Source organism: Amblyomma mixtum, chromosome 8 (genome assembly GCF_055824585.1).
Source record: "Amblyomma mixtum isolate Tamu chromosome 8, ASM5582458v1, whole genome shotgun sequence".
NCBI classification, from domain to species: domain Eukaryota; kingdom Metazoa; phylum Arthropoda; class Arachnida; order Ixodida; family Ixodidae; genus Amblyomma; species Amblyomma mixtum.
Window position 1 is genome coordinate 80669926 of NC_143019.1, and position 24543 is coordinate 80694468.

General features: G+C 44.4%; 1 protein-coding gene across 1 annotated transcript; it reads left to right on the top strand.

Annotated features, from left to right (window-relative positions):
* Window positions 1-1562: 1562 nt before the first annotated feature.
* On the top strand, window positions 1563-22452 carry LOC149333177 (putative thiopurine S-methyltransferase). The gene is made up of 8 exons (XM_089555998.1): window positions 1563-1654; window positions 6368-6460; window positions 10230-10359; window positions 12792-12844; window positions 16576-16650; window positions 19376-19461; window positions 20455-20499; window positions 22317-22452. The coding sequence occupies exons 1-8, from the start codon at window positions 1563-1565 to the stop codon at window positions 22418-22420; spliced, it is 678 nt and encodes a 225-aa protein (XP_089412124.1). The 3' UTR covers window positions 22421-22452.
* Window positions 22453-24543: the final 2091 nt, after the last annotated feature.

Consider the following 24543-nt stretch of genomic DNA (forward strand, 5'->3'; position numbering starts at 1 on the left):
CACCGTCGTAATGTTGCGCGGTACGTGTGTGATGGTCGTGCTCACCGAACCTCGCCCGTTTCGCTGAAATACAGAGAAAGTATACTAACCTTTCAACTGTACGCCGTATTGAGCTAGCTGGTTTACAGTCTTGTTATTGTTTTAGCGAGACGAGGACGAGACGCAGCATCCGTGTCGGCTTTCTTTTTTGTGTCTCGCCTTTGTCGCGAAAAAAATTAGATGAATGCTAACCTTGTTGCCACCAAATTTATATTATCCAGTCACTATTAAACGCGTCCCGTTTCAAAATACACACGGAATGTTCCGTAACAAAGTGGTGCTGCACGTTTCGAGGTCATGTGATCAGTCCTTCGCTTCGTCCACGCGTATTTTATTTATTTATTTATTTAGTACATACTGGAGACCCTTTTCAGGGTGTAAGCAGGACAGGCATATATTGTTAAAGCTCAAAAGATACAGAACACAATGAAAAGAAATATACATAAAAATGAGCAGACAAATTTTGCGAAACTATTACGATGCCATAACATGGTTCCAATCGGATATTGTCCGCGGAAAAAACGAATATTTAAAACAGTCAGTTTTCGCAAAATACGGTGTCAATGAGTGAATGTGATGATGTCGGGTATAACGCGTGGTTAGGAGGGACATGTACTGTGAAGGATCCAAAGCAAACTTATGGTTAAGTAAAGAATAAAGAAACTCAAGGCGATATTTTCCTCTTCGCGTTTCAAGTGTTTCAATATCGTTAGCTGCCGTGAGGTCAGTGGGGGGGTCGGTGATTTTAAATTGGGAATAGATAAACCTAACAGATTTTCTTTGAACCCTTTCTAATTTATATATGTTAAGTTTAGTAAATGAGTCCCAAACAACGGAAGCATACTCAAGCTTTGGCCTGATGTAAGCGTTATACGTCAGCTTTTTTACGTGAGAAAGTGAATTTCTTAGTTTATGCCTCAGAAAACACAGCTTTTTAAATGCAGAGGAGCATATGTTATCTATATGTGAGTTATTTATTTATTTATTTATTTATTTATTTATTTATTTATTTATTTATTTATTTATTTATTTATTTATTTATTTATTTATTTATTTATTTATTTATTTATTTATTTATTTATTTATTTATTTATATTAGCTTGTACACGTACACACACAGTGCTTTTGAAAAACCATCGTTCACTCCGCAATTTTTTGTTAGCCTGTGCGAAATCAGTGCAGTCGTACTGCAAGCATCAGCATCAGTTCACCGTTGAGGAAAATAAATAGCCAAGATAAAAATGAACGCAGCTAGGAGAAAATCAACCGGACGCCGACCATTAATAGCTCACAGAGAACCAAGATCAGGTCACTGATTTTTTGTTGTGTTTCTAGAGGCAGTCCAACAGTTTCGTCGAAAAAATTGCCACGCTACATTGTCGAACCGATGACGAAAACACAGGTGCAAACGGTTCTCTGCCGTCTGCATGCCGACAGGAAACGCTTCAATGAGGTTAACCCATAAAAGGCGTTTGGTTCAGTTTGCTGCATACAGCCTGAAAACTAGGCGAGACACATTAGCCATGTACGGTGCTCGCGACAGGGACGGACAAGACTACTGGGTCACCCAATGGAGAAATGGAGGTGCGACATGGCAGCAACCAGGAATTACGAAGTGAGTCCTTGTTGCAAAGGCTTTGGATAGGATATCCACAATAGGGGGCGGCAGTACGCGGGCTGGCGTACGAAGTGACCTAACTGAGCTTTCGTTTTCGAGAAAAAGAATGCTAGTTCTACTTGCACAATTTTCACAAAACAGAGCTGTACAGAGTAGGTTATGTTTAGTGAAAATTTTACTGACCTGGAGTGGTATAGTTTTCTCAACCCTGGCATTTATTTTTCTGCGGCAACTCTAGGCATATTTTCAATGCATTTCATCCCGAAACAGTCACTACCGTACTCATGTAAAGCGTAGTGCAGCCATATTTCTAGCTTCACCAATTTAAATGATATAGCAAGCCGAACTAACCGTTTCTGGCACGCCGGTCGTAATTTTCTCAGCTAGTTTGTTTTTTAAACTGTCTATGCAGGGTACAAGAAAGCCCATTGGTTCAGTCTGTGACGCAAAACGCGAATGGATATTTTTGAACATTACGGCAGAATATTCGTGCAAGTGTCACAAGGCAGAAAATTCGGACACCCAATAAGAAGAATTTGTGAAATTTGTACTCCATATTTTTCTTGTTTTAACATGCGCATGCCGCAGGAGCGCAGATAAATCATACTAATCATGTCGGCAACTTCTGCCCGCACAACTATGTCGAAGTATGTGCTACTAAGATAACTGCTTTGAGAAATATTATTACTATTTTCACAAGGTAGATATAAAATGCACCGCACATCTCGTCACGGACCAGAAGACGGCAAAGTGGGCAGTGGCGCGGCGCAGAGCGCTCGTGCTAGGCTTGCCGCAATTAAATCATTCCATCATCATCAAATCATTCCATCGCCATATGTCATGTAGTCCTGTCTTCATTGGGCTTGCGGTCACGTAACAATATGATATCAGGAGTTATAAATTGTTCGTGTGCAAATAATTCACAGTTAGAGCTACCACAGTGGCGGAAAAATAGTTCCAGTAAACAGCTATTGTCCACCTGAGGCTCGCAAAGGCAAAAATGTCGTCATAAGCTATATTTCTCAGTCTAACGACTCCTCATATGCTAAATATGCCCACACTCTGTCTTCAATTTTCTCGGATAAAATCATCATCATCATCATCATCATCATCACCATCAGCTTGACTACACCCACTGCAGGGCAAAGGCCTCTCCCATGTCTCTCCAACTAACCTTGTCCTTTGTCAGTTGCCGCCACTGTATCCCCGCAAACTTCTTAATCTCATCCGCCCACCTAACTTTCTGCCGTCCCCTGCTACGTTTGCTTTCTCTTCTAATCCACTCCGTTACCCTTAAGGACCAGCGGTTATCTTGCCTTCGCATTATATGCCCTGACCAAGCCCATTTCTTCCTCCTGATTTCAACTAAGATGTCATTAAGCCGCGTTTGTTCCCTCACCCACTCCGCCCTCTTCTGATCTCTTAACGTTACACCTATCATTTTCCGGATATTATCGGATAAAATACGTAGCATAAATCACGGTGCTCTCGCCGTCTCCAGCTTCAGGCTTGCGTATTTAACAGCATACCGTACGGCTATATAATCCAGTGTTCGCAGTTCAAAGATGTCGGTTGTAACTAACGCACCGTTTGGGCAAAACTGTCCTTGGGCACCAGGTAAGCAGGACAGTATTCGGTTACCACATATTAAGCTGCAGTGCACCTTGCCCGAAGACACTCCTTCATATAAGTCTTGTTTTAAAGCCCCAAAAAATGCTTACATGCGTGCAGTCTTGGTCAAAAAGCTACAAGCAGCTGTAAATCATCCATGAGCGGCCGGGCTCCGATCTCGCGCTCTTCCACTGCTGGCGTGCGTAATGCGACGTAATTAGTGGTTTTTGAGGAAAGTAAATGGCGCAGTGTCTGTCCCACTTCTCGGTGACCATCTCAACCGAGCCGTAAGAGAAGGAAGGAAGGTGGGAGTGAGAGAATAAATAAAGAGGAGCCGTAGTAGAGGGCCCCGAAATTATTACGAACAACTGGGGATTTTGAACATGCACTCACGTACCACAACACACGGGCGCCTTTTGACGCTCGCTTGCGCCGAGGATAAAGGTGGCGGGGGAAGCATGCCCCTAACTCTTGAGCGTCCCTTGATAACAGTGCCCGTGAAAATCTAGAGCGGAGTTCGTTCAGCCTACTGCGTGCTTGCTTGCGGCCGCTGCGCTACGGCGCTCTGTGCGAGTAAGTGCGGTAGCCAAAGCGAATCTGCCTGGCGGCAAAGTTATGGGCAATTTCCTCGCTGGCGTCCCAGAACCCCCCTCGCAGCGCCGCCCCTCCTCCTCCTGTTTTTCTCCCTTCTCCTCTTTTTTTCTTTCACGGCTGTTGCGCTCTTCGGTCTATTCCTCCGGCGAATCTGCCTCCGCGCACCGCCGCCGCGAATCTGCGCGTCTTCTGCACCGCGGCCTGGTCAGCGCGCCTCACAATCCGCTGACGCATGAACACGTAGGTGGTGGTGGAAACGTTTATTGCCAATTATGTAAATCGTAGGGGCGCCTGGTTTGCCGCAAAAGTTTGCATGATGACGAGAATTGGTCTGGGTATCGGGCATGCAGCAGTATTGGGTATTGAGCAGTCCGGGTTTGTAGTTGTCGCCAATGTGCAGCCTGCGCTATGGTGAGGGACGGAGCGGGGGGCGCGTATTCTCTTCGGTTGTCTCGGTAATACGAGAGACTATCACGGAAGGAGACCAGGTAGTGCGCGGGCCGCGGGCGAACGGACCGTCGTGTGAATCGCCCTTTAACGCCATTTTAAGTACGTGCGCAGTCGCCTTCTTTGCGCGAGGAACGTGCCGGCCACACAAATGGCTCGAAGGGCAACGCGAAAATCGCGAGCCGGACGCCCTAGAAGCTCGCCAGGAGCAGAACAGCTGTGAAAGAAAATATGAGCAGAATCGCTTTATTAAGGCGAAAGCCTTTAATGCCTCATACTGCCGTGAGCAGGGAATGCTAGCAAGTGTGTTCGAGTTCCGGCGAAGAAAACAAAAAAACTTTATTGAGACTGGGAATCGAACCAAGGCGTTTGGCAGTTCAATGGTAGTCGCCGCCACGAACACGGTTTGAGCAAGAATAAAGGCACATCTAGTGAACGCACAGGTTTCGTGAGTGAAATAAAACAAAGAAAAAATGTAAATATGAAAAGAAACAAAATAATAAAGAAATTGAACTATAAAACATGAAAAATATTAAAGAACACAGACCGCGTGGTCCAGAAGACGCGCAGATTCGCGGCGGTGCGCGGAGGCAGACTCGCCGGAAGAATAGACCGAAGAGCGCAACAGCCGTGAAAGAAAAAAAGAGGAGAGGGGAGCGGAGGAGGAGGGGCGGCGCTGCGAGGAGGGTTCTGGGACGCCAGCGAGGAAATTGCCAAGTTATGTTTGAGCGGCCATGAAAGTTCATGCAGCGTGTTATAGCATAAAATGTCTGGATGAATTCTGGTTAGACTTTCATTTGTCACTTCTGCGCTTATTCACAATAGCTATGTTTTGTAAAGAACAGAATGAAAGTAATTTCCTGTCGATTGCTCGCAAACAGGGACGCTTTCATAAAAAGCTCACCAAGCCCTTTAGAGTAGCATGCCTTCATTTTCAGATCAGCCTATATCGAAAAGGTTTGTTTTTCTTTCTATTTTATGCCCACTGTTTTCAAGGTTGGTTTGTTCAGCCGTTGGTTCGGTTGTTTGGCCCTGCACACAGTAAGACGAAATTACGACACAATAACCGCAAGTGGGTGCAATTTAAAAGTTGCTGCAGTGGTCTAAAAGTGCTGCCCTAAACTCTCAGTGCCTTCCTCTGGTCAGTGTCCAAGTTCTGTTTGATATCCGTATCTGGCCGGGGAGTAAGCGGGAGACAGACAAGGTTGGTCGAATGGTCGAGAACAGAGGTTGTGCTTTTCAGCATTAAAGCCTGCCATAAACACCGCATACAACGCTACCGAGGTCCTTAGGGGCAAGTATGAGATTTCATTTCGTTTCTGTATTTAGGATGCTCTGTGGAAAGCTTTCGCAAATGCCTCACAGTAAGGCCTAAAAGCCGCCGCGGTGGCTCAGTGATTATGGCATTTGGCTGCTGACCCGAAACACGCGGGTTCGATCCCGGCCGCTGCGGTCGAATTGCGATGGAGGCGAAATTCTAGAGGCCCGTGTACTGTGCGATGTCAGTGCACGTTAAAAAACCCCAGGTGGTCGAAATTGCTGGACCCAATCACTACGCGTCCCCGTCGCCGGAGTCGCTTTGGGATGACAACCCCCATACACCATAAACCATAAAAACAGACCGTAAGGATTCTCATCAGCCATCTATATAAGGTTGAGCAACAGTAATGTTCATCATCCGTCATCCATGTTATCTCCGTTTCTTATCATGATGAATATCTGAAAACCAAGCTAGCGCTTCAACACCAGCGTTGTTGTTATTAATGTCGCCAGCCATAAAAGGAGAATCGTCCAGTTTTTCTCCCAATTTTTTTTCCTGGCACAGGAGAAAATTTTCTTATCTGTCTGCAAACCAGAACAACATTGCCACATGGAGATGGGATTGAAATAAAAAATAGAGTACAGGTTTGACAGATGAATGTGTCTCTGGTTTCCACCTCTGTCAACCGAAGAAACGATGATATGATCGTTATTGTCAAAGTGCAGCTGCATATGTACAACGTGTCAATGTCTCAAGAAACATCACACTTTATTATGTGCAATCATGCTTGTCTGCAGGCTTTTGAAGGATAATATGGACGTCGTCTTCGCCGGAAAGCGACGGGGACAGGTGTTCCTGCCGCTATGTGGGAAAGCTCACGAGCTTAAATGGTGAGACCGCTTTACCGTTCGTGTTCTCGTCTATTGGCCGAAACATTGAGGCTCTTCTTGTGGCGTATGTCGTCCGCGTTCGTGAAGAAAGCTAGGATGGAGGAATAAGTGTAAATACTTCCCTCTGAAGATGAAAAAGCCTTGGAAACAAATAAATATGTTTTCGGCTCCTCGCAAGGAAACCGTTTGCGAGTACTTTTTTTTAGAGTTAGAGTTCTACTCCTAAAGGTACCGCTTCGGAGTTCGATGTGTATGAGACAATGACCTTCAATGCCTCACCAGGTTAAACCGAACTTAAATGCGTGCTGGTATGACCCAAGCTATGGTAGTATGACAACGTGATCGTATTACTGTGACCATTGGGTACCCGACCTTGACATTGACATTCATTTAATAGAGTGGACACCACGCTTAGCAGAGCTTTCGTTCGTATAACTAGGTTCAAGCCACATTCAACCCAAGCCATTTTTTTGCATTGCCTTTCTTCGAGCTAATTAAAAATATCTTTTAAAACACACATCTAGTGACTACTATGACTGCGTTTCGCATGAGCGATGCGATGCATGAGGTATTCTAACACTGAGTGACATCTCCTTGAAGCGTCGAGAACGGAATGCTCGCACAACAGCCCTAAGTGGCGAAGAGCGAAATAGTGAGGTTCGCTCTGGAAATCTTAGTGTTTCACCAGCTCAGTGCCGAGATCGAAGCGCTAACGCGCTGCTAGCGAGATTTCAACACCGGCCGTGAAGCATTCGAACTATGAATTGAAGACGGTTAAAAGTAGACAGGGGTTGTTACATCGGAGACTTGGGGAACAACTTCATTACGATAGCCAGTAGCTCCTTTAATGAGCATGCATTATTCACTCAGTTCTATTAGTCACTCAGTGCACTTCACAGCTTTTATCGTAAAACCGCCCGTATAGTGACCGTAATGCTGTCCAAAGAGCGCGCAACTAGAGTTCACTCTAGCGCAAGTCAGTGAGTTCAACGCGAAGCTCAGCCGTAGCATGTTTTGACAATCCTTATTATGGCAGATCGAACAAAGAAATCATTTCCAACCTGGCTTGTTTTACTCGGATACTTCGCAGATAATTCTTATTGTCTGTTCGTACCGTAGAAGGAGGTACAGAGGTCTTAACATTCCACAGAGGGCAATTTATTGCATTGCGTAGTTGTACTGGGCGCCTGCTAGTATTCACCTTTATCGTTATCAGAATATGCACTCAAATGTGCGGCGGGTGTTTATTAGGCGAGAGAAAAAAATATTGGACTCGTTCACAGCCAATCTAGCGGTCACGTTCATTACGCAAGCGTGTCTATTATACGAGTATTGGTCCTAGAGTGAATTTTTTATGTTAATTTTCTGATGCGACCGTCGAGGGATTGCGAATGGGGATGCTGTTCTTTTCAAAAAGAAGAAACGAAACAGAACCGACGGATTAAACGCAAACGCTTGAAACATGCCGACAGCTGCAATTTTTAGTCCAGCTTTCCTCGGCGACTGCTATTTTGTGCACAGTTTACGACCTCTTGACGAACGCAATGTTTAACAAAAACACTGCTCCGGGTGTGTTTCTGTTGAACAAGCATCCACGCGAAGGCCAATCGAGTTTAGCCAGGGGAATAAAATTGCTGTGCCGTTGTCGGTACACAAGAAAGAGAATGCTGTGAGAGAGATTGACTGATTCGAATTTCCTCAGTGAAACAAATGAACGAAATCACTTTCTTGACTGCGGCTCAGAGGCGCAACGCTAATGCTCCTATAGCGTAGTAACTAGGTTTTGCAGAGTTGCACCTAAATGAGAGGAGACGTGCATGTGCCTGTATGAAAAAAGTATCAGACACGGCCACGCCTCACGAGTACAGCCTCACCAGTGAATACATACATCTTGAGCATAAACTCCGCACATTAAAACCATCAGGTGGAAGGAGAAGAAAGTTGCTTCAGTTGGGTGCTAATAATTCCCAAATAAACTCCCGAACTCACGAAGTATGAAACATTACCCTCTAGAAGCCTATTATACTGCTCTATAAGAGCAGAGGAAAAGAAGGATAAAGAATTCGTCCCACGCAACATACAATTGCGACGCTGAAGTGGTTCTAAAAGCAATAAAAGATAAATTGCCTTCACCCGTGCTTAATTATTAAGTATAACCAAATAATCCAAGCGTAACAAATTGTGAACAAGTCCTGAAGGTGTCAAAGGGTAACATTAGCAAGCAATGTTATCATATCCTTTCACTTTACCTTAACCAGGAGCTGACCTCACACGGGACTCCCCCGAAGGCATCAGAAATCAACGAACTTAGAAGGGCCGAATGTGTAAAACTTTCAGGGGAAGCATGAGAAGTCTTTTGTTGGCTAGCATTTGTTTAAAAACGGTGTTTAAAAAATGCGCGGTGTTTAAAAAATACCACGTGGCAGCGCGCTCCGTGCGCCCGGGTGCTCCGCGATTACAGCGTTCTCATCCGTGCTTTATAAAAAACATCACTCGCTTCGCGCCTTTCGTGCTGCCCAAGACAGGGCTTCGCGTTGTGCTTGGTTCCAAGATAAGCGCCAGTGGGTTCGGGCGGCAATTGAAAGAAAGCGCGGCATCTGTTTTTCAGCGTAATTCACACGACGTTATCAGGATTGTTATATGGGTCTTTGCTTGTTGGGATCTTGCTCCCAAATTCGAACTCATGAGATTGTCATCGTTCCTCCGCATGCATTCTGCTAACGTGAGAGCGCGATTATCGCCCAGAAACGGGAGCCCCGCTTTCTTTCAACTGCCGCCTTTGGTTTTTGTACCATGGTGCCCACTATTTAGGTGGAGCCTTTCCCACTGCGATATTCAGCATCATGTCCGAGGGGTATGTGCGAGCTTCGCCTCCCTGGCTTGATCTTTTATTTTTCTGTGCAGAAACATGAAAATGGTACTCTCAAATAGACGTGATGCACGTACTCTCTCCCAGTCCCCCACCACTTTTCGGCCCTTTTCATCATCGCCAGTGCATTAAAATGGCGGAGTTAAGGTTTCCCGACGTTTCCTTCTTTCAGCAACAGTTCCGGCACCGCACCGACATTCTTTAGGCTCTTTCCCAGTTCTAAGGAGTACCTGAAGTCAGCAAAGCAACACGGCGTTGAAGTCGGCCAGAACCACCCTCCTACTTCATTGAGAGCATTCGGAGGTTATTGTACTACATCTTGTAAAAGCACATGTTGATTAATATATCCGATCGTTCAATTTTTTAACGTAAAGTTTGGACAAGGAAGTGCAACTCACTGAACACCCATGGCTAAAGCACCTTCTGTTGAGACCAGAACATTGCGCACGCCATTTGTATGCGCCCTGTAGATCTGCTTATTCCTTCTATTCAAAACATCGCGTGATACCTGTGATATATTCGCGATCGGCGTGATCGTACGCCTGGTTTTGAAAGAGCGGGTTTATATGCTCAGCGTAGCTCCATGGTACTACACCATGACACACATTATAGCATCGTGCGCTTGAGGCCAAGAATCTCACTGCAAGGCTCAGATAACTCGACTGCTGCTGGCGCGTTATCGTGCACTACGCCCAGCTGTGGTTGACATATGGCGGCTGTCTCGCATAAGTGACGCCTTCTTAAACTATCGATCACTGACAATGCGACACGCTAATCAGCGGAATGACCGCCATCTGCTCACTATTGCATTCAGTACAAGGAAATTCTAGGGAAGACAGAAACAGGACAAAGGGTTTTCAAGTACACCGACGTAAATTCATGCGCAGCTTGCACTTTCAGGTTCCACGACATGGGCTACAGCGTTGTCGGCGTGGAATTCGTCGAGGAGTGCGTCATCGAGTACTTCCGTGAAAACGGCCTCGAGATAGAAGAGACCATGTGCCCCGTGATTAACTGCAAGATAATCCAGGTACGCACACGCCGTGAAGAGTATTGAGAGTTCAGTGAATTGCGTCCTCTGACTCAAGAATCATTTGTTCCAGGTACATACACGCCGTGAGGAGTATTGAGAGTTCAGTGATTTGCGTCCTCTGACTCAAGAATCATTTGTTTCGTTTGTTTTTTTTTTCAACTTCAGAGAACCTTGCCTTTCGTTTTATAGTATTCACTACGTGCTCATCATTCATATTTTTAGGGTTCCACCGCATACTTTCTTTCCCCTTCGTACCTGGCAACTGCCAGCTTAACAGAAAGCTCCATCGGTCAATAGGGGTGCCTGTCTCCAGCTTCAGCACCAAAATCGGTGATGGCCAACTGCAAAAAAGAGGATGCATGAATCACAAAAAGCAACGTTAAAAACATGGATCATGTCAGAGCTTCCCCGACAGTGCTCTCCTCATTGCATTTTTAAGGTTGAATTGTCTCTTTGTCTTAGAGAATGACTACTGAATCTCTCACCACAAAATTTAAGTTTACGTAAAGTTCAAAATCCTGCCGGTGTTATGCTTACAGCTCATGCTTGCGACCTTCTAAACAGCCGAATTCTCTAGGCTCAGGATCGACAATTCTTTCTCATTTTTCCTTGGCTAAAACCATTGGCTGTGCTATATTATACTTGCATTTACAAGCAAAAATCTAGCCTTTATAAAATTATTTAATTACCGCAATTTCCAATACAATAATAAGCATGTCTACTTAAGTTCCCTTCTCAAATTTTTTATACTTTAATTGCAAATCTTTACCTCCTTTCTTGTCTGTTTGGTTGTCGTCGTTCATTTATTTGACCCACTTTGGAATTACGAGAGTAAAAAACTGGCTGTTAGCAAAACACCACGGCTTGTCAACAAATCATGCCACTGATTATCGGTACCATAATGTTTCTATCTACAAATTTTTTATCATGCTTAGATTTCTTTGTGCAGAGTGTTTGCGGCTTTGCGTATGCTCTCAAAACTAAAATAAAAAGGTATATTGATTTTTGCTAGCGGGATGAGACCAGGTTTGTCTCAGTCGTTCTTGAACAGGTAACAAAGCCCCTGCTGCCTCATTTTGGCATAGTCTACATGCACTTTCAAAAAGTGTGGCTGATGTTCTTTCATCTCTTTCGCTGTTAGCGTCCATGATACAATTTTCAAGTCCTGGTAGTGTATTTTACAGATCTCTTGACGAACCACGCTGAATTGCGTGACGCGCTGCATAATACTAATTATTTAACTGGTGCTCTCAACCAGAAATTCGTGATGTCAAATATTCAAGCAATCCTTTCCACAAAGCTTTTGTACATGATTAAGGTGTCGATTCTTATCACCGAAGAGTAGCTTTCTGTTCAGCCTTAACTTTTACATTTCGACACGAAGTACTGCCAGTTGCATTCTTGGAGCGATAACTTTGCCCAGGTCATCGCAAAACTGCTCGAGTCACCGTATCCTGATCAGACCGTAAGCTGTACAGATTGTAGGGAGGCATCGAAATGTATAAACAACAAATGGGAGCCAGTATTGCAGTGATTTTGAATTTACTGCATACGCTTTGTGAGAACAGCACTCCTTAAATCAGCAGGGAAACGGATGGAGTTTTACCGTGCATTCATTTGTTTGCTGGAGAAGAACGACTGCGTTTCCGAGATTGCTCTGGGTGGACAAGTAAAGGTTGCGCCAAAAATGCCTGCGTGTTTTGTTTTTTGGGGTAATTTCGAACTTCGCACTATAACCGTCCTTTTCATGCTTCCTCTTGATTCACGTAAGAGCAAGAAAAATATCAATAAGCTTATATTACTCTGTTGAGTGCTTCGGCCGTATCTATGAAAATTACAAAGAGAACAACAATTATAGACAAAAGCATTTTTGAGCCGGAAACTTTTATGATCGCAACTTTTTCGTATAATTTAAGATTTCACAATAACAATGAATATATCTGCGCCTCACCCAACGGCAGTCTTGCATTTTTTTTCTATTAACGTTTCCGCTATAGTCCAAAGCATTCCAGATTAGTTTTTTATGGCAGTCTTAACTGCTCGATCCGAACGATGGAAACACTTTAAAAGAAAACATTTGACGCATATCAGAAGAATGGACCATTACCATCAATACTGGTACAACAGTATCATACAACTTTCCAATTTTCAAAATCTTTGTCCGACAATCTTGGCCATGCATGAGTTTGAAGGTGAACGCAACGGCTGTTATCATGAAGTGGGCATTTTATAAAATTGGTTGCTTTCTTCAAAACTTCAATCAAACTTACATTTATTTATATTTCAATCTTATCTACTGACTACCTATGCATGATTACGGCGTCTGGTTTCGTAGTGACGCTCCTAAACGCTGACGCCTATTCAAAAGTGCGAGTGCCTAGACAAGGCTTATTCTGTCCGGTTAATGCAATGTACTTACATTTTTGCAGACTCCAAACCGCCAGCTACGTGTCTTCGTATGCAGCATTTTCGACTTCAACAGGTATGCATAGATTCAGTAGAAATTTGTACATTAGGGAAATATTTAATTTATTGATTTATTGGGGTTTAACACCCCAAAGCGACTCGGGCTACGAGGGACGCCGTAGTGAAGGGCTCCGGAAATTTCGACCACCCGGGGTTCTTTAACGGGCACTGACATCGCACAGTACACGGGCCCCAAGAATTTCGCCTCCATCGAAATTCAGCCGCCGCGGCCGGGATCGAACCCGCGTCTTTCGGGTCAGCAGCCGAGCGCCGTAACCACTGAGCCGCCGCGGCGGGCCATTAGGGAAATATCGAGGCAGCTGCCAATATTGTAGAAAGGTGCAGCAACTCCTAGACGGAAGGCCGGTTTAGTTTTAGTGGTAAAATAAAACATACACTCGCCAAAAGATGGTTTATAAAAAACTTAGTCCCTCGCCAGACAGGATTCTGTCGAACCCTTGATTACGCCGGTTTAGTTTTGTTTGGTTTAGGGGGGTTTAAGGTCACAAAGCGGCTCAGGCTACCTATACTGAACACTTTACGAGAGCTGTGTAGGACACAGACATTTTCGTTATCTTGGGGTTGTCCGACAAAACTGTAATAAAGGCCCCAGCCTGCACCGCATAGCGCATAACAGGCTTAGACCAATCGAAACTTAAAAGAATTCGTCCAATTGAGGAAAACTGATCCTTTCGCAGCCGTAGGCGAAAATAAAAGAATGCGAGGAAATTGCGACGTAGCGCAGCAAAGCCACATGCCGTAACATGAACAAGCCTACACAAGTCAAATGAGCACCACCTAGCTGCATTGTAATAGAAGTAGTATTTTATTTGGCCATATTATGCAATATATCCCCGAGGAGAGCCATAAGTAAGTAGGAAAAATACGCCTCCTGACGAGATCAACACTCCGGATTACACATCGTGACACCGGTGACTGAGCCAGCAAATATATTTGCAACAAAACGCTTTTCAAACGAACACATATATTAAAGTGGAACCAGCAAACATATTCGCAACAAAACGCTTTTCAAATGAACACACATATTAAAGTGGAAAATTAAATTAAAAGCCCAGGAAAATGAGCGTCACAATCACAAAAATCCAAGCCGTAACAGCAGAACTAAACAATGAAATCTCTAAACAGTAAAACAGCTACATAAGTATTTAGTAGCAAATAAAACAATTTTCAAAATACGCACATTAGAGCAAGCAAATGAAAGACGAAAAGCAAATACTTTAAAATATGAAGGGTAAAAGCAGACCGAAAATAATTAGTGCAGTATTAACTATTTCTCTCGCTGCAGGAAATTATGAAGGAGGAAAAACCAACCATCTTCAGTTTTTTTCTGAACGACAAGCACACTGGTAGTTTCTTAAGCAACTGCTACAAGAGACTGGTACGCATTACGCAGCGACGAAATTCGGTTCTTCATGTTTTGTATTGCATAGTTAGTTCTTTAGGTTGTTGTGGATAAGGACAGCACAGTATCTCATATGTTATATTCTAGAAAGATGAGTATTGCGGAAAGAAAAGTTCTCCTTGGTTTTACAGAAATATTTTTTACACTCAAATGGTTCGTCAGGAGCTAGCAGGAACATCTACACTGATCCGGTATAAACCTCCAAACTGAAAGGCAGGCTTAGAACATATATCGACTTATAGACAGCTTTGTTTGCTGCACTTGTTTTTTCACCTGCCTGCAGATATTTTGGTGGTGTATCCCCCGAGTCGTGTGATAAAGGTACAGTTGTCGGTCTACAGGAAAAATAGTTCGGTCGTGTAGCGTGGAAATCACACTACGGGCACCACTGAGTGCTGCGAACAAGTAGCGGAGTTATGTGAAACTGGTCGCCCTATGATTTTTTGGGATGCTTGCCCCGTGCTCTTTGGCAGCGTCATCGCATGAATTATTTATGGGCTTTTCATTTTATGGGAAAAGTATGCAAGGTTGGCCGACGCTTCTCTACCGACTTCTGCCATAATCTTGTGCCTTATCACGCGTTGTGATATAAAATGACGTTTCATATCACCATCAGCGTCTTTACTGATGGTAAATTCAATCGCAGATTCGAAGCACTTCCAGAACGTTTTTTTATCATTTCGGAGCAGGGCTATTCCAGTGGCAGATTGGGATCATGGGTCACTTATTCCAAAGGCAGATATAGAGCAGTCGCACAGACAAGGCCGCTCTGCGGAGCAGTCGGATTGCTCCGCCTAAATCGGCGGGTTCAAGCCAAAGTGTCCGTTACGTAGTCCCGCTTTCTCCCGGAGCCTTATTCTCTCCCCCTTTTCGTAGCAGACGATGCGTGCGGCCGAGCGCAAGGAACGCTGGGTACATTCTTCGTGAGCTGGGTGAGCGCCCCCCCCCCCCCCCGGGGCAGAGAATGAGTGTTACAAAAGGCAGTGCTCTCCGCCAGATTAAGGCGCCCTGTCGTGTAGCAGGCGGACCGGCCCAGATATGCGATTGGAAACAACCGCTAGATTCCGTCAGCACTGCGCGTATTTAAAGCTTATACCATTCAGCTGGCAACATTGCTTTGTTGAACAAGAATCGTCAGCTGTGGAGAGGAAATAGATATCACCAATTCGGACAGTGGTGGAAATATGTACAGGCATTAATTTATGGACAAATATCGTTAGTATATAAGTAAATCTGATAATTTCTTGTGACACAGATTGACAAAAATGCGCGTAATCACTGCTTTATATTAGATAATTCCGTTCGGTAAGCAACTGAGGCAGTATTAAGACCTCCCCTTTGCATTGGGATGTTTTTGTGCGTCCTCTGCAGACGAATGAAGAATTAAGAGTTAATATGCAGGGCTTTCTCAGACATCGAACACCTAACGGCATCTGTTGCCTGCCATAGCGAACACCGCGCAACTCAATGGGCGAGTTCTTAAAGAAAAAACCAGCGGATGGACGCAGACACAGAGAGGAACACAGGACAACGCTGGACTTGCAACTGATTTATTCGCAGGAAACACGCGAAACAAAGTACGACCCAACTCTGTACCCTACTGAATCAATAGGTGTGTTTTATTTTGAGCTTGGCAAATTTTCATAAAAATTAGAGAGTCCCAAGACGGTCTATGCGAAAATGGTAATTACCAACATCGAATGTCCTCCTCACTGCAAAATCTGACCTATTAAATGCCTTCTTCGCTACGAGCAGTTTGTAAGAATGTACACCTGACGGACCCACTCGCGAGCATAAGGACATCGAGCACTGTGAATCGTGGGCGCGTATCTTTGTTCATAACCCATGAATCAGTCGTAGGTTTACTTAGGTAGCATAGTCAAACGCTCAACACTCCACCTGCGCAGCGCGAGGGCATTGCCATAGTGGCGGGTATCTGAAAGACATCATCACATTGCTTCTTGTAAGTTACTGTCGTTAACCACATTTCGTAGACATCGGACAACAACTCAACAGACATGCTTCTGAAGGTCATCTGCGATGGATAGAACCGCATTTGGACTTTTTTTTATTGTATAACACTATCCTGAATGAACGCAACCCTTCCGGTATAGCACGTTGAGGAAGAAAAAAGTGACTGAATGCTGGCGTTGTGTTCAAACAAATCTGGACGGCAGAGTCACTCTCCATGCATTGCAATGACACGAAGTCACCTGTTCATTCACAAACATGTTGTACTACGTGACAGATTGTTTTTTTTTTCGCTCTTCTACGCAAACGGATCAAATTTCTAAACATTCTATCAATTTCTTTCTTTTTGTCAGGAAATGCGCCGGATTCATGGACATCGTCTGGGACAGATCTTCATTTTCGGCCCTACCTGAAGAAGACAGACCTAGGTGTGCTGCTCTTGACAAATCTTCGGCGATGCGTTTCCTCCATGATTCGCATGGGTGATATCCGCACAGAGCTTTGTTTTCTGAATTATTTATATCGACGACAGTCGCTTCCTTGTTGGACGGTGGGCTACGAAACTTCCTGAATTCTCACTTTATACAGACGAGGCGACGCAAGGCGGCAACAAGCCACCGCGTTGAAGATATCACGCTCTTTTTAATTATCAAGAAATCTGCTGAGAACCTATACTGGCTCCTTTGTGTGTAGCTGCAAAGGTCTTTTCGGCAGTAATGTCCCTGAGATCATTCTAGCCATAGCAGTTTTGGTGGGCTGGATATGCGCTTTCTTAAACCGGACACAGGTGATGAAACAGTGGGCTAGTATGGCTTCGAGAGCGGTAGGAAATAACAGGCATTCAGCGTAATAAGGAAGCAATTACTCATTAGCATCCACCCAAGTGCAGTCTTACGGCTACATAGGTAAGCTATACAGCTTCCAAAGAAACTTCGTGGGAAAAAAATTAGTCCCTGGCCTGGGTTCGAAGACAAATTACTTATCTACTGCGCCTTGGGGAATTCCCCTAAGCATGGAACTAGGTACAGAGGCTATATGCTTTCAATGAAAATTACTTTTCCCACAGAATTTTGCACATCCAACTGTTTAATATATATCAAACTTGATACCAAGCGCAAGGGAAAAGTAAAGATATTAAGAGCCGATAAAAAGGTCACTGACGGTAACAGAAGTAAAGATAAATCAACGGCAACGCAAAGCAAAAGACCATAAGGCGATCACGTAAGCCACAGGACTTAACTGGTTACAGACGAAAATTTCGGATACGAACAAACGATATTTGTAGTGGGTGCAAGGAGATGCCTTCTAGCAAAGTTTCATTTATTGGTCTTGAGTGGAACGTAATTTAATTATAGATTCTGAGTGCTGGCCGAAGAAACGCTAGGTATTTCCACCCGCACTGAGTGACGTCATGGTACACTTGCCCCAGTTATTGTGACGTCACAGAACCCAGTTGTTATTCTCAGGATAATGCAGTGCTTGCCGGTGAGGCCGACGTCGTCAGCATCGTGGTAGTCTGGTCGTCCGTGACGTCAAAGTGCACTTAAGTGCTAGCGTCGGCCGGGACTTAAACTGCAGGTACAGAAATGACATTTAACAATGCATGCTGTAGGGCCAGTTGTTCAGACATTCTTAACAAAAACGCACCGTAAAGACGGGACGAAGAAAGACGAGGGCAGGACGGTGCTGCTCCTGAAGCTCCGCCCATGTAGATGACAGCCACACAGGGTTCTTGCGCAAACAACGAAATATCTGTCACAGCATTTCTTGTTGCATAAAGAGTAAGCTCATGAGAGGCTAAAATTATTAGAATAAGAAACTTCATGTCGCTGACCACTTTAGCAGAGTGAAATTTTGAAATCTTGACTTCGTTTCCTGTTGTCATCGTTCACCGAAGTAATTCGGAACCCTCCGGGCCCTACGCTTTTGTTGCCAGCTGCTGATTTTTTGTTCAGTGCGAAACCACTGCTTCCCGGGGTGAAGCCCAAGCAAGAAAGAATATTTTGGCGTCCCTGAACTTCAGGGTACAGGAAGAAAATAAATATGGCCGCGACTGGATTTCGAACCCGCGGCGGCCCGGACAGATCAGCTTCGTGCTATCGCCGCACAGTGAGAGCACTGCGCTATCGCCGCAGTTTTTTTTTTTGGCGGTGATAGCATTGTAAAAAAAATCTGCGGCAATAGCATAGTGCTCTCGTGCAGTGGCCAACGAAGCTGATCTGTCCGCGCCGATCCCGCCTCGTGTTAAACTACAACACACTCGTTGTTGTTGTTGCTGTTGCCTCAAAAACGATGACACATACCACGGTGAGGGATTGGCCAGGGTTCGCGCGGTGCTTTGCACATCGTCGTCGTCAACTTCCACCTGCGGCGTGAACAGATCAGATCAGCCTAACCTCGGTCAGAGCTTAACCTTAGTCTAATATCGTCGCCAGATGTGCCGACGACCCATCAAAGCAAAACCATGAGCCAACCAGGCGAAACACACGCTTTCGCACATCTACTCGGCCTAACTACGTTAAAAGCCTACCACTTTCTTTTTTACTTCTAGCTTCTTCTAGCTTTTTTACTTCTAGTCGGGACCCTTAAACAAATTTCGTTGGGTGCCTGAAGTTGTGTGTTTGTATTTCATGTTTTATGCTAAATAAATACACTTTCTTTATTCCTTCCTTTCTTTCTTTCTTTCTTTCTTTCATTCTTACAAAGACGCTTGCTTCTGCGCTCCTCGCCACTTACGCCCTTTCCCTTCTGCACGCATTGCTCCCATTCTCCACTCGTTTCCTCCTCACCCATCGGTACATTCAAACAGATGGCGCATTAGGTTTCACGGTTGCTTCAGCGCATCTCGGTGCCCTTTCATTCCCCCACCTCCTTTATGCGGCCGACAAAGAGAGCGACGAGAGCCCAATCTCGGAAGTTGAAGCACTAACAGCTTTCGCTGTGAAATGATTAGCAACTACATGCGGGAGTCCAATTCCTACTAGGGTCTCCTCGAACGTTAAACTGCTCAGTATGTTGGTTATATTGCAAGTGCGTTTACTCACTCACTCGCTAATGTGAGTACACGTTCAATTACAGTGACAAACTTGGTAACTACGAGGAAAGGAATTGTATTGATGATATCAAGTTTTTTCACTTTTGTTTTTTGAACAGATACGCCAAAGTGATCAAGTCCCTCCTGGCACCAGGATTCTCGTACGGCTTGTATACCATGTACTACGACGCCCCCTGGTTCAAATGTACGTCCGCCACCGAACGGCCTCTTATTGTTCTCCCGACTGTTTTTATCAGCAAGCTCAGGTCATTTTTATTGGAAATTATAATACTCTTTGTTCAAATTTTCTGCCGGCACTATTTTATTCAAGTTTAAGTTTGTATTTCTCCTCAACCTTCTACATGCTTACCATCAAAAACTTTCCCCATGCTCGTATACGCCTTCAAGAACTAGATCACTGCGTGGCTCGCAGGTAACAGACTGAGGGATTAGAGTTAGCATAGCAGTAGAGTCCGGCGGCGGAATAAATTAGTATTTCTAGGAATTGGCTCTTTCATATATGTTGGCCTAATTGAAAGGCCGCCTTTATTTGACAACGATGCGCACTTCTATCAAACTGTGTGCTTGAAAAGTTATTCCAAATTTATAACCTACAACAAATTTACAAAATCATAACCACCCAGTAGTTCTGATAGTTTGTCATGCTATTTTTAAATTCCTCGACATGACGAAGCCCCAAGGCATTTCCTGAGAAACCGCAAATAACGGTTTCCTTTTGGAAGCCGCGTGGCATGCTTCCACGATTTACGTGCTTGGGAGAGTGGGTTGAATGGCTCTTCAATAGCTCTAGCTGCGATTCTGTCCCATATATTATAACGTGGCGCTACTTACTTGTGTCGTTTATGGTTTATTAAGCCTAAACTTGTGACGATCGTTGCATCACTGCGCATGCCTCATTAAGCATTCATACATGAAAAGAGCCTTCCCAGATCACACAACCACATATGATGTACTCTTCAGAGCACCCGCTCCGTTGCTCACCAAGTCTCTGGTCATGACATACCACGACTCACGCCCTTTCACCTAAGCAGAGTCTCTCATGCAGGCATCGTTGTAAGACCTGTGTATCACGCAATTGCGGATGACGCGTACAGTGTTTTGTTAGTATTCGTTCGTTCAGCTCTCCGTAGTGTGTGATCGTTAACCGTTGTGTGTTTTTCTTTTCTTCCTTCGGCAGTGAACCCACGAAGCACCACAGAAAGCGACCTCCATCAACTTTTCGGTAAAGCACATCTATGCTTTTATTCTATGCTTCTATGCTTTTATTCCGGAGCACCTCTGTGTAGCAAGGAATCTTCGTAAATGAATTTTGTCGTTGTTCAGAGTTCCCCAGTTGCAGCTATCCTGTATTTTCCAATTCCAGCCATGCTATGTATTTAAGCGACCAGTTGAAATTTCAGAAGACGAAAGAAGGCAAGAGAAACACACGAACAAAAGGAGTGAAAAGAAAACACATCGAAGCCGTTGTGTTTCTTTCTTCTTCACTGCCTGTAGGCCATGATACTTAGACAGCATACTCGTCTCTTCGTTCTCCTAAGAGTAGCTGAGTACGATAGCGGTGGTGCGTTCGCCTTTTACGCACGTAGCGGTGGTAAACAGAAGTGAGTACTTTTTTCTCGAGTGCAAGGGTTAGGGATGTCTCGGTCGTACTCAGGAAACCGTGCGCTTTTATGGTTCAGACAGATAAGGCGTGTATTCTTTCTTTCCAAGCAGCATGGGGTCACAGTTCCCATCTCAGGTTCGCTTTTCTCTGAGATTCGATCTCTGTACTTCCGGTGAGAGAATTCAGAGGTGCAGGATAACCTCTTGCCAAGAATCAGAAAACTTGAAAACAAAGGGCACATTAGACAGCGGGCTTATGGGCGCCCATTATGCGCTATGTTGAGCTCTAGAAAGAATAGAAGAGTTTTGTTACATGCCTTGCAAGCTGAATTGCGTAGCCGCACACTCCTTCTTAGTTCAAACCCAGTGTAGTTGCAACACACGACAGCGAAGTGCACGAAAAACTTGAATGGACAAGAATGCATTACGTGGATGCGCTTACGCTTCGTCCGTTAATGACTTTCCTTAAAACATTTTGTACGCAAACGCAGCTTCACTGTGGTATTATATAAACGCTGCTCTGCTTAGCTTGCATATGATGGGCCCTACTGAGCGTTAAGTGGTTACTTCGAATGCCCAGAAAAAAAGAACTGTTTTCTTCCAGATTACAGAAACCACCTAATATGCAATGTTGGTTCGGTAGCCGTGTTACGATGGAGGAGAAATGCAAGATGCATGTGTGCTCTGTGATATCAGAGCACGTTAAAAATCCCAAATTACTCCAGAGCCGCCTATTACGGCGTCCCTTATAAACTCGTTGCATGGTGATGTTAAACCTATCATAGCATGCCATACCATACAATACCATACGATGTCATATCATGTCATACGATAACGTATCATGCAATACCATACTATATAATGCCATACCACACGATACCATGCAATCAAAAGTAATCACACATATAGTGCAAACCAGACAAGGTGTAAGCCATTCCCGATTGGTCTTCAAGGAAACTTCATTTTCTTAGCAAAAAACAAATATTGAACGCAGATCGAAAAACTGTTTCAGGCGAGTTTTACACGTTTTTGAAAACAAGAGGACCAGAATAGCAATCTCACAGACTTGCGCAGGTAGACAAAACATGCTTTTTTCGAATTGCTTGCGTTTCTCACTCTTCTGGCTTGATTAGTGTTGTAGCGCGTTTATTTCGATGACTGGGCGTAAGAACTCACTCCCTATTTTATATGCGCCTTTTACCCATCTTAAGGTTTTTGTAGATAACATACTGTGCGCACGCATAGTCTGAACTAAAATCCAGGTTATTATGTAGTCATTTGACCTCACTCCCCTCTGCCACATTGCAACACTATTTTGACGCGTGTAAGATCCAAAGCCATTTAGTGTGCGACATGAGAAGAAAGACCGACGTGTGAGTGTCAATTGTTCCTCCTCTTTCCTGTTCTCATCGCTGTCGATGGCCACGCTCTCTGCAGGCGATGTTGGGAAGCTCGTCCTGGTCGACACCTACACAATCACGTATGACGACTTCATCAACGGCGCACCGGTCACCTACTGCCTCTGGCACTTGCGACAATGACATTCTTCAATGTGATAGGAAATAAATTGGCGCCTTTTCTCTCATACTTTTCTCCAGGCTAGAAATAATAAGTGCATTTTGAGTGTAATGTTCCCGAGCTTTGTAAACCTATCCGCTTGACAGCGTCTGTGGGTCAAAGCTTTGTTTATTTTAGCTCAACTTGAAAGTGAAAAGCCAGGTAGTGCTCTTGCCCCGATATGTCTAAAATGGACTTCGGTTGTCTTAGATGTTGTAGTACGTTGTAACATTTCTGCCCTGACCGGTTGCATACCGGTTGCGTCAGCAAAAAGTGTCCGCAATTTTGTCCGCACGATTATGTCGTTCTCAGAACATGAATGAGTGAAAATAAGTTTTATGTGATATAGTGTACCATAAAATGTTGCTGTGGGAAAAATTTGTTTAATTAGGTGTAACTGGTTAATTAATTAAACGAGCAGAAATGAAAAAAAAATGCACTCAGACATCATAATAACCATGGACGTTGATATAGTACATGGATGCCACAACAGCCACGGACGTCGATCTAGTATGTGAACGTTTTGCTTTCGCATTGTTCCAATGCGGGTCGTCGTAGTGATCTGAAAAGTTTAAAGTAAAAATAAGAATATGAAAAAGAAAAATAATGAACCAAAACATTTTAAAAATAGAAAACCATAAAAAATAACCACGAAAAGATTAACCGATAAACAGGAAGAAAAAGAAGACATTGAAAGGCTTTTGCATTTCTGTTCTTAAGCAGACAAGTGCCGTCCTGTGATCTCAGGAAATCTGGGGCCACATAACAAAAGAGCTGAAAGTAGTCTGTACGCACATGGATCACATCATGTTCCGTTGAGCATGAGAAGAGGATGTGTTTCGCCAAGTTTTAAATAGAACATAGGCTGCTCATTAATGTAACAGCCCCTATTCTGTGATCCCGCACCTGAAGACCGCCTTATTAAAACATCATGACGGGTACCGGACACAGGTATACTTGACAGGTACGAGCGAAAGATACCGGTGTTCCTTCCGCTATGCGGAAAAGCGTTGATCTTAAACCATGAGTGTGGTTCATCGCTCGAACTTAGCTCTGTTGCTAGAAAAAATGACGGCCTTGTTGCGGCATCCTTGTTAGCATTACCATAGTCTTTCAGTGCTTGATGGCATTACTATGGCCTTACGAAAGACACGTTACAAGTAGAACAATAAATCTTGAACGAAACTTAATCAGTCATGATGGTGGCTCGGCGATGACAGCGGCCGCACCGATAGCTTCGCCTGCGGCCGACAGTGCCGACTAGTCGGCGCTCTGATATTCTTTCTAGCCGCCTCAGTTTTTAAAAGCATCTCCCGCTCTGTAGGGCTGAGGTCGCTGTGGTGCTGAGAAAACGGAGTTGCTCTGTTTACGCAAGCAGTGGCTTGCATCCTACTCGGGCATGAAGCTTTTTGCTGCGGACACCGTAGCCATACCAACGATATGACGCTCCAGTGGTCTTCCCTCCGGCTGCTATGGAAAGAATTGGCGCTGACGTCTGGATTAGCTGGACAGTGCTTTCTAACGAAGTTTTTTGCACCTGGCGACGGTGCAACGTCCTGCAACGTCCTGGTGCCTGCAACGTCCGGCACGGCGGTGGTAGCTTTTATTTAATCTGTTGCTAAACCGTACCGCTCGTCGTCAGCAATTGCGGAGTCCACGTTTACATCATTTTCTGAGATTTCGTCACCACATGGTCCAGACTGTAATCAGAGAGCTGAGAAAAAAGAATTGGTACAAGTTTTTCCCTGGCCTGATGCTCGGTTTCTCTGGGGTGAAATGCTTGAAAAATGGGTGTTTGACCACATCTTGTGTACACTAAAAAATACTACGTTCCGTGGTGCTCTTTGGCCGCAGCCACCATTGCGCCATTAAAATTTGTCGTCATCACCGTCATCACAACAATCATCAGCATCATCACTGAGAAAATGGTATTTGCTGGAGCCTGAACAATGTTCTCTCACAGCAGTCCTAAAATGGCAGAAAGTGAAACTCTAAATTCACTGCTAAATCTAATGCTTCTGGTGTTAAACCCGGAGTAAGTCCTGAACTCCGGTCGGAAAGTATGCACAATATATGAAAACAAGGACTAAAAGTTGCTCTATCGGGG